Here is a 10,703-nt window from a genome sequence, read left to right as displayed (position 1 = left end):
GTCTGTTGATAGTAGTCGAGTGCAGTCATTAAGTGTCCATCAACAACGCAAGATGAAGTTTCTCCTCGCCAACTTCCAGCTGTGGTAGGCACCTAACCATGGTCACTACTGCTAGGTCCACTAAACCTCTAACTAGCTAAGAACTGCATGAATAAATGAATTATCAAACAAATTAACACATATGTGTATCCCAAAAAACAAACAAACTTGAGCACTGGTTTATCAGGTGATAAGATCTGTAATAGGCTGATCTGACCTTGTTCGTGAGCAATTGGGCGAATTATCTTACTATAAAGCGGCACTTTTAAATGCTGTTGGAGGGATGCAAAAGCTGTGTTTTAGAGCACTTAAAGTGGCGAGTTTTTATTACGGAGTTTTAAACTGACATATAATGGTTGATTTTTGCGCCGTTTTACAAATAAAATGCATTTACTTTGAGACGAATTTTGACTATTTTGGCTTTCCATAATGTAAAGCCCCACACGAGTTCTTATCGAGAGGGAGGGGATAGGACAGGTGAGATTGAATGAGACTGATGGAAGCTCATAGCTCCGCACTTCGATGCTCTTCCAAAAGTATTTTAGAATAAATGTCTCTTTTATGTTATCGTGGTTTAAAATCGTTCCATAAAAATCATGTAATTTAATGTTTAAGTATTTAAATGTCCACGATAAAAGTTATCATTTTTAAATTAAGAGCAGGTCGTAGACTACTTGGTCCGGCCTTCCTTATGACGGATAAAGAGTACGCTGACGTAGAAAGAGTCGCTCAACAGAAAGAGAAAGTAAAAAACGATAAGCCATAAGCTTATTCACTGTCGTCTATTTACACGACTATAGCAAACGTTCGCTAAATGTGATCATTTGCTGTAGGACAAAATATAGTTTACTAGTTATTCACGATGTCTCGGGGTTCAAACGCAGGGTTTGATCGACACATCACTATATTCTCGCCAGAAGGCCGCCTCTATCAAGTTGGTAAGCTATTCAGGCATCCTATCTGGCTTCCTTAACTATAGACTAATGCGAATTAAGACGTCTGGTGCTCCTAGATGTTTTACAGGACTTCCTATGCTAGCTAAGTCTGTGCACATCGGTCTCGTCTTCGACATTTTTCAACGGACAAATGAAAGAGCAGCTGTGCATTTTTATAATGTATATGCTGATATATGTATGTACAGGTCACTAAGAATACATAGGTAAGGTAGGCCTCGACTTATTTTCCGCAATGACGTGAGTCCGTGACTTCGACTTGTTTGACTTCAAAATCATTTACATCAATCATATTTAGTCTACACAAAGATTAACACGTTACACCCATTTTTTTGACATGACGTACATGCATACGTTATCTTAGACAAATTTAGTTTACACAGGAAATAAAGGATGTTGTGTCTGATCCATATGTAGCATATGTTTTACTCATGGACAAAAATGTGATGCTCATATTCTGCTGAGACACCACCTGTGTCTTTCACACCATGCTTCTTTCTTAGTTTCTGTCTTTCTTTCTATTCCTTTCTTTCTTTTCTTTTGTATTTACAATGTTAAATTCAGAGTATGCCTTTAAGGCCATTGCACAGAGTGGCCTGACCTCAGTGGGCCTCAGAGGAAATGACTGTGCCGTGGTTGTCACACAGAAGAAAGTTCCGGTACGTCATCCAGGCTACACAGCACAGTTTCTCAGTTATCCAGATAACACAAAAACAAACATTCTTATTTGGCAAGTGGGAGAGTTAACAGTCAATGCCTTTAGCTCTTTTGGTTTTGCCTTGATGCAGGTGATTTTATAAATATCCTAGGAGAGGTAGAGATGTAAGAAGTGAAGATGTGAAACGAAGACTTTTGAACTATATCTATGTTATGCAACCATAACTTTGGAACTTTATAAAAACTTTATAAAAAGACATTCTAAAGTCAGGTGGACCCCAAGGGCTACTTTGAGAAATGCTGCTTTAAGCGATCAGATTTACATTTAAATTAAAGTGTCTTGGGTGTATTTACATTTTCATATGGATTTTTCTTACTCAAGATTCATGATCAACCAAGTGTATACAGGAGTTAGTGCACAGTTTGCATAAGGCTGTCTCATATCTATCAGAGAGTCATATTCTTAAATTACACTGGCAAGCAGAGTAGCTCAGTCATTATTGTCAGTATAGTCCAGTACACACACACAGTGCAAAGCCAAATAGAATGTGAGATACTGTTGTGTTACACTAATAAGCTGATATGTTATTTTTGAGTGATTGGGTATGTGTGTGTGTGTGTGTGTGTGTGTGTGTGTGTGTGTGTGTGTGTGTGTAATTATAAGGAAGAAAGAAAGTGAGATCCTCTGGAGCTACAGTGGAGAGATTTGGTGGTGTTGGTGTGCTTGCACTTTCTAATTTGTATTTGAGTATCCGTGAGATCTATTACTTTTTCTTTCTTCTTCCTCACATGCAGGACAAACTTCTAGATCCTTCTACTATTACAAACATGTTCCGTCTCACACAATGCATCGGGTGTGTAATGACTGGACATTATGGTGAGTGTCTTATCTTACAGTGCTGAACAAACAAACTGACACAATTATAAATGTTCTCCCATACTATCTTTGTCACACACATACATATAGAAACACATACATACAGCTCTGCTTTTCTCTATCTTTCTCAAACAGATAATTGTCTTCACATAATGGTATTAATTTTGTTAAAGATCCACTCAAACACACACACAAACACACAAACTCTCACACACACACCTTTATGTTGTGCTTTGTAGCTGACAGCCGCTCTCAGGTGCACCGTGCTCGTGTGGAAGCTGCTGAGTGGAAGTACAAGTTTGGCTATGAAATCACAGTGGATATGTTGTGTCGGCGCATTGCGGACATCTCGCAGATTTACACCCAGAATGCTGAGATGAGGCCTCTTGGCTGCTGTGAGTCTACTTCCTGTTCACTGTCTATCGTTTGCTGTTTATGACTTAAACTTACTGCTTAACCTTTGCTTTATTATTGTATTCTTTTCAAATACTGTTATTACCCCAATCCCAACAAAGGCATACACGGCACATCCTTTTTATCAGGACATGCTTGAATGTGCTGTAATGTGAAATTACTGCTGATGACTATTACTTTAATACAATTTTATGGTGCATAAAGAATCACAAAGCCTTCCTTGGTCTGTTTTTTCTTTAGGTATGATCCTGATCGCCATGGACCCACAGCGGGGGCCTATGTTGTACAAATGTGACCCTGCTGGGTATTTTTGTGGTTTCCGGGCCACAGGTGTGGGTCCCAAACAAACAGAGGCGAATAGTTACCTGGAGAAAAAGCTGAAGAAATGTCCAGAGCTCACTTACAATCGGACTGTGGAGGTGGGACAACACCACATGCTTGTGTACTGAGTAAAAAAGATTCACAAATACAATCAGGACAAGGTTCTGAGTTCACCACGTCTAACCTAGCTGTATTTTAATCATGAAAAATATTGCTGAGCACTGTTGTTTTCAGTCTGTGATACTGTAGGTAGGATGTTTTTTAAGTTTGTTTATTTAAGATCATTAATGAAAATGAAGTAATATTTTTTGTTGTGTGCTTTAATTGTTTTACTGAAACAAAGCATCAGATAGGAAGAACATGTTAAATTGGCTGGTATGACTGCCATTTTAACTCTGTAAAATGTGGTTTTATTGTTCCGTTGCAAGTCATTGCAAAATGTTATTCTTTTTTTCAATAGGAATGTATAGTGTCTAAGTAGCAATCTGGTCGGTTAAACCCTGTGTTGGGCCATGGAAGCTTATGTGGTTGGTCACGTGTTCCAAGTGTTGTAAAAAGTTGGGAACCTCTGCCTAAGCAGCTGGTCACAATGCACTATATTAGGGGGAAAAATAGACTTCAGATACTGTTAATTTAGTTTCTTCTGCTCAGTCCGTCAAGCCTTCTCAGTTGTTTACAATCTTATCCAAGTGTTATTTGGATACTCATGATACCTGGAGTCAGGGATGATGCCTGGAGTCAGGTATACTTCATAGGGTTTAGTTAAGTGGTAATGGCTGCTATGTATGAAAACTCACTCCTATTGCACATTTGTGTTTTCCTTCTGTCCTATAGTTGGCCATTTCCTGCCTGTCATCTGTCTTATCAATGGACTTCAAGTCCAGTGAAATAGAGGTGGGCATAGTTAGCAAAGAAAACCCCAAATTCAGGTATGGAGCATGCTATCAGATGTATGTGTGTGTGGTTGCATTTCCAAAACCTGTAAATACCTTTCAATATTCAGGATGAGGCTACCATTCACCCATAGTCCATATGTTGTAAAGGTTTTGGGGAATGCAGACATATTGACATGGCTGATATGGGTCAATGAATGGCTGTTTTTATTACTCCCTTGATTCTATTTGGTTATTACTTTAAGTTGTCTGTGTGTTCTCCAAGAATCTGTAAAAATTATATGGTTTAAAAATTTGTTTAAAAACTTGTTGACATGCAAAGTAACTTTACTCCTTCTAATTCTCTTTCTAATTCTCTCTCTCCCTTTTTTTTCTCAGAACTCTAAGTGAGGAAGAGATTGAGACTCACCTGACAGCGATAGCAGAAAGGGAGTAGACAGGTGTGCTAGTTGCATCTGCCCCCAGAAATTTTAAACCACACCCACAAGAGGGTGGAGTCAGACTGAGCAACGCTCACCTCGCTTTAGCCAGCTGTCCTCTTTCTATATAGCTTGTTTTCAGTAATAATTTTCTAAAAAACAAAACACACCACGTTGTAGTTTTATTAAGTGACTTAGGTTAAATGTCTGTTACCCGTTAAGGAAAACTTGATGTCACTAACTATGTGTTTGATTGTGCAGATGCGGCCCTTTTTAATGCAGACTCTGTTTGCCTTACAAAGTATCACTCAAATAAAACTAAAATAATAAACTGCTTCTATTCACATTCTATATTCCCTTTTTATAATTACTCTGTGTGTGCAGTTCTTGGTGTGACCACAGGATGATGTAATATTTCATATTTTTCATTAATATCATACTTAAGTAATAGAGTCACTATAATAACTACATGTAAAGAGAGTAGAGCACTAATCAGCCCTTTAGTGGTAAGGCAGATGGTAAATTTCCATCTTGATTCCTGTTGTACAGTAAGTTGTTGATCCAGTAGTAGAAGGAGGGGGAACACCGAACTGACACAAATCTGAACTGACTCAAACTACAAACAGCATACCAAGTTTTGCAGGATGTAGTGTAAAGACAACTGCTGGCATCATCTACAGATTAATAACCTCTGTATGTGACCTGCAGAGAGTCCTGGAAGCTGTCAGTCATGATTCTGAAGTGCTATAATATACATGTCCCTTAAATAATTTCATGACTTACAGAGGTTAAAGCATCTGGTCTGTAGCCATTCAGTGAAGAATTTAGTTTTTTAGAAAGTGATATGATAACACAGGGTTTAACACAAAGCACAACACACTGAGTGAGGAACTGATTCAAGAGATCAACACTTATAGGGGAAATCCATTCAACACAATTCTGCTTTCCTAGGCTTCAGTTTCCTGTATGGCCTGATGTTCGGTGATGGTGATAAGTGGTGGATAAGCTTTTAAACTAATATAACTGTAAATTATTATTCATATTTAAACTGACACAATCACCCAGGTTTGTAGAAAATGCAACACATTAGAAAGTTTCTCAGCCTATAGTAATTTTAGGTCATTTTCACACTAGAGCTTTTTCCAGGTTCGCTTGGTCTGTGAATTCGATACTTTTGGTCAAGTATGAAGCTGTTTTCAAGCTCGGGATCAGTCCAAAGCACTGGTCCTTCTGAAATCAGTGGTCTGAGGTTTGCTTCTAGTGAGCTCCGGTGCAGTCCGCAGCAGTTGTGGAAGCTATCTGCTCCAGGTGCCATGTGTGGAGCTGCGTGATTGGGCCATTTTGTAACATGACTGCTTCGACTTTTCAAGTTTGGTGTATTTTCTGAGCAAATATTGAAGCACATATACTAAATATGATTACCATCCAGAAAACCTTTTAAATCCATTTTTCTCAAGTACCGAAAATGCTCGCGTAATACAATAGAGTACATTTTGCACGAAAAAGACCATCTATAGATGTCCAATGCCACAAAGATCTTCTCATATGAGAACAGCTCCTTGTTTGCAGGTGCTCCTGCATGGTGAAATCCCAAAAGCACTGTTCCTTGCCGTCTGGGAGTTTATATCCAAGCAAAATAATAAAAAGCAGCAAATGGATGAAGCTTCTACATTCAGAAAAGTGACGTATGGAATTGTGCAATCAAGTGTTTCAGACAGAGATTCAGTGTTAAAATGCAATTAGTGCTTTCGGATTGGTGAGTTTTATCAGTGATGAGACGTATAAAATGATTCATTACAAATGTCCCCCTGATAAACTGATTCAAACGTTTTGATCATGCATATGCGCCAATCACAACATTCCCTTTACCCACAACAGAAATTAATTAATGCACACATGTATTACTATATAGCAAAATCACAAACGTGTCTGTATACAGAGAAATTTTGGCATAGCCTATTTAATGTTTCATACATATGAACAGCATTTGAATGCTTATTTTCTTTTTAATGAAACAGCCTATAAAATTACATAACCTAGTCCTAGATTAGACCCTCTGCCATAACAAATGCATTACCATAATCCATTTTGAATTTTGACAAAGGAAGGTTGTTCAAAATTACGACAAAGCTCAGTGGCTTGTTTGACACTAGTTTTCAAGACTAAGGATATGTTAGTGGTAACTGAATAATTTAAGATTATGCAGTGACTTTAGTTAATATGGATTATGCTATTTTCATTTTACCTTGAATACCATCACTTTACTTAATGTATTGATGTCATTGTGCTCAAAGTTTGTATTTTCCTCTCTTCATTTGAAGACTAAAAATTTCCCTCTTTACTGTTTCACAAAGCAATTAAATATGCATTAAAGAACTTTTCCACTCTAACCAGAGCTTTAGCCTGATAGTATTCTTAACATTGAACTATCTATTCTCACATGAGGAGCATATGTATTTTATAAAGATTACAAAGCACTTCTGTATGTCGTTCTGAACAAGGGCATGTGCCAGACACTTTAATTAATATTTAAATGCTACAATAGCAATAAAACAATGTCCTCAGAACAGCATGGGAACTGGTATGCCTCTAATGTCTTCATCTTACCAGTCTTCACTGATAATAAATTTAACAGGATACCAAAAAATTGCATGGCAAATTTAGCTAATCTCTTATTTTTTGTATGTCAACCATATACTTGACTGGGTGCTACTTCTATCAATCTAAAGCTATCCCTTATTTTGCTATCAACATAATTTTTTTCTTTTACTTTCTTTTGCTCCTAATAGTTTGTTTTAAATTAATCTCTTATACTATATTAACACTACAAGTGTTCTCATTGAATTGGCACCTTAATGCCTCTAGAGAGAGCAATAAAACAATTGAAGTAGCCTTTGTTTTTTTAAGATACTGCTTTTCAGTGCATTTCAGATAACATTTGGTGATTTCACCTAATTTGAAGATGTTTGTATTGTACTGAAATGTACACAAAATTTATTCATAAATGTATCTAGGTCTCTGAACTATTCTGCAAATTTTGTTTTATATAACTGCTGTCAGCAATCTCCACTGAATTTTAATATTTTGTCTTATCTGATTATTTCAATATTTATATAGGTAATCTATATAGATGATGACATTTTTGGGCTGTCACAGTATGTGAAAGGTCCCACCTACAGTCAAGCATATACTGTTATTAACTAAGTTTTTACAAAAATCTTTCACTGTCATATAAATTCGCAAGCACCTGTAACAGTGTGCGGTAAGGAGGTGGAAGCATGTGCGGAGAAGACCGAGATTTATTAGGGGCAAATCTAGAGTCATAGTCATTGAGCCAATACAGAGAGTATGTGGATACATGATAACAAAGACAAACAAAAATACACGAAGGCAAACAGGGGAAGCAGGCTATAACAGAGGCTAGGATAAACTCAGAGGCCAAGATAAACACAAAGGCACAGAGTACAAACTTAGCTAAGGGCTTTCAAAAAACATCTAGACTTACAATGAACAGCCAAGACACAGGGAACAAGACAGGGTTTAAATACATTACCTTAAGACTAGAAATGAGGAACAGGTGTGGAGAACCAAATGAGAGGTGGAGAAAATGAAACTACAGAACAGAACCAAAACAAATAATGATAAATGATAATGAGCTTCTTCTTACTCTACCCTCTTTCATGTGAACCAGTGATGGTGACTCAAGTCAGCGACTCGAACTCACATCTTACATATTTTGAAAGACTTATGTGCCTTTGCTTAACTGATTCATGACTGGCCTTGTGACATAAAACTCATGAAATTTAGGTATGGGGAAAAATATAACCGATCATTTGAATAAAATTTATTTTCATGTTTGCTTTTCAGGGAATCACAGAAATACAGTGGACACAGAGAAATAAAGTGTACAAGATCAAATATGAGCCAACAGTTTCTTTGCAAAAGATTCTTCTTATGGAACTTTTTATATGAATTTAATCAAAAATGCATGTTTCTACTTTATCTTGTGCAATTGTTCATCAGCATCTTTAATAAGTGTGTAGACCGGTAGGCTGGCCATACAGAAAGAGGGACACTTCTTCACATACCCATTCACAGCACCTGCCCTGGTCCCAGTCACCTGCCTATTAATGCTACTTACCTGTTCCTTATTTTCCCTGTCCTTAATTAAGCCCACAGGTTTCTTACATCGGTTCTGCACATTATCAGGTGACCACACTACCTACTGTGCTTCCTCATAGTGCAAGCCTGTGTCCTAACTATTTCTATTTCCTTTTTACTGCTGCGTTGCAGCCTGTTAGTTTGTATTGTTTGAATCACGGAGACTAAAGTCTCCTTTGTTTTAACCTAGCCTCTTGCTCCCTCTGTGCCGCCAGAGTCAAAAGTGTTTTTAATTAATTGCAGTTTAATTGTCTAATGACTAATGTGACTAACTGTATGATTTATGAGTGTATTTAAGGGAAAGATAACATGATTGAGACAGTAGTTTGCTTTTGCCAGTAAGAAAAGCATTTTGGAGTTTGGATTTGTGCTTAAGGTCTAGAAGAAATGGGATAGAATTTTAAAAATGCTTAATGGAACAAACTGAATTGTTCTGTGTTTTCACCCCTTCATCCGAATGCCTGATGAAGCACCACGCTTGGTGGAACCACTAACACAGCCATATAGATTAGTGCCCACTGCACATATCACACAATCCATTACATCAGAGGATTGAGGCCAATGCTGGATTAGAGCAATGACAAAGTGACAGTTTTATGAAAGTGAGGAAAATTATGGCAAGAGGGAAGGAGGAATGATGAAGGAACACGAAGTGGGAGAGCTATAAAGAAAAGAAACCAAGAGATAAAGTAAAGTGCAGCAGGAGAGAAATAATGAATGGATAAAAGGGAACCACTCTCTAGCATCTGCACTTTCACACATTTTCAGAAAGCATTATGACCAATTTTGTTTGCAGATCTAAAATGATAAAATATTCTATACATCATGTGGCTGAAATATATGATGAGGAATTTAAACAGTAATGTATGGCTATTTTGATATAATCTTCAAATTGTGATGTTTGCTCCTATTATTTGAGGCTATTAAAAGGCTATTGTTTCATTATTCTGTTCCTTACCTGTCTCTTATTAATTCACATTATTTATCCTGATCACTTCATTTTTAGGTGTCATGAGTAGTTCCTCCTGGGTTCCGTGTTCCGTGTTTTCCCTGTCTTGTGTTTTTTGTTTCCATTTCATGGTTTCGTTTTCTTCTCCCCTCATTTGATTTTCCACACCTGTCCCTCATTTCTAGTGTTAGATACTGGAGCCTTTCTGTCTTCAGGCACCCAACACAAGGTCTCTGCCTATTAGCCATGACATGGCGGCTTGACCGCGAGCTGGTCACCTGAGGTCATCTGCTCCCTCTTCTTGTCTCCTTTACCCCTCCCTTTCTCTTTCTCTCTCTCCCTGTCTCTCTTTAAGCACAGGAGTGGCTGTGGTACCTCTCTGAGGACATTTTGATAATGATTCCTTCTCCAAAGCCAGAAACATCACACCACATCGAGATTGATAAAGATATCTGGTCTATATTCTAAAAGGTCCACCTGAATGTTGAGTGGTATTGATCTTTTAATATTGATGTTACTGTATTATTTTTAAAATATAGTATTTAGGTTATGCATTTCTTATACCCCTGTGTTGGTTTGAATCCTTTAAGCAACTCTACTTTTAAAACTTATTTTCTTATTCTTCTACTATGGGTTTGATGCATGTTTAATGCACATTACTTGTGATAAAAATGTACTATTATTTACTTTTAATAAAAATAATGATGGTGAACAAAATTAGGCCTTATGCTATAGATTATTTTAGTAATCAAATGATTGATCGACAGTTGATTATTTGAGTAATTGGATAAGAAATACTTCTGCTTTATTAAAGAGCAATAAACCTTAATTTGATAAAGCAATAAGTGATTTTTAACAAAATTGTAGATGGCACACTCAGTGGGCCTCAACATTTGTTTGAAAGCAGAAACGGTTTTGAAAATGGTAGATTTCAGAACACAGAGCAATTTATTTCTTCCCCATAGATAGGTAAATCCAAAAATATAAAATTCAACATCTCTGCCAATAAACATGACAAGA

General features: G+C 37.1%; 1 protein-coding gene across 1 annotated transcript; it reads left to right on the top strand.

Annotated features, from left to right (window-relative positions):
• The first annotated feature begins 750 nt into the window (after window positions 1-750).
• On the top strand, window positions 751-4,924 carry psma6l (proteasome 20S subunit alpha 6, like). Its single transcript, XM_027022919.2, has 7 exons — window positions 751-977; window positions 1,557-1,651; window positions 2,445-2,526; window positions 2,766-2,921; window positions 3,181-3,359; window positions 4,096-4,190; window positions 4,533-4,924. The coding sequence occupies exons 1-7, from the start codon at window positions 902-904 to the stop codon at window positions 4,588-4,590; spliced, it is 741 nt and encodes a 246-aa protein (XP_026878720.1). The 5' UTR covers window positions 751-901; the 3' UTR covers window positions 4,591-4,924.
• Window positions 4,925-10,703: the final 5,779 nt, after the last annotated feature.

Source organism: Electrophorus electricus, chromosome 15, assembly GCF_013358815.1.
Source record: "Electrophorus electricus isolate fEleEle1 chromosome 15, fEleEle1.pri, whole genome shotgun sequence".
NCBI lineage: Eukaryota > Metazoa > Chordata > Actinopteri > Gymnotiformes > Gymnotidae > Electrophorus > Electrophorus electricus.
Note: the sequence above shows the minus strand (reverse complement) of the source record. Positions and strands in the feature narration are given on the sequence as shown.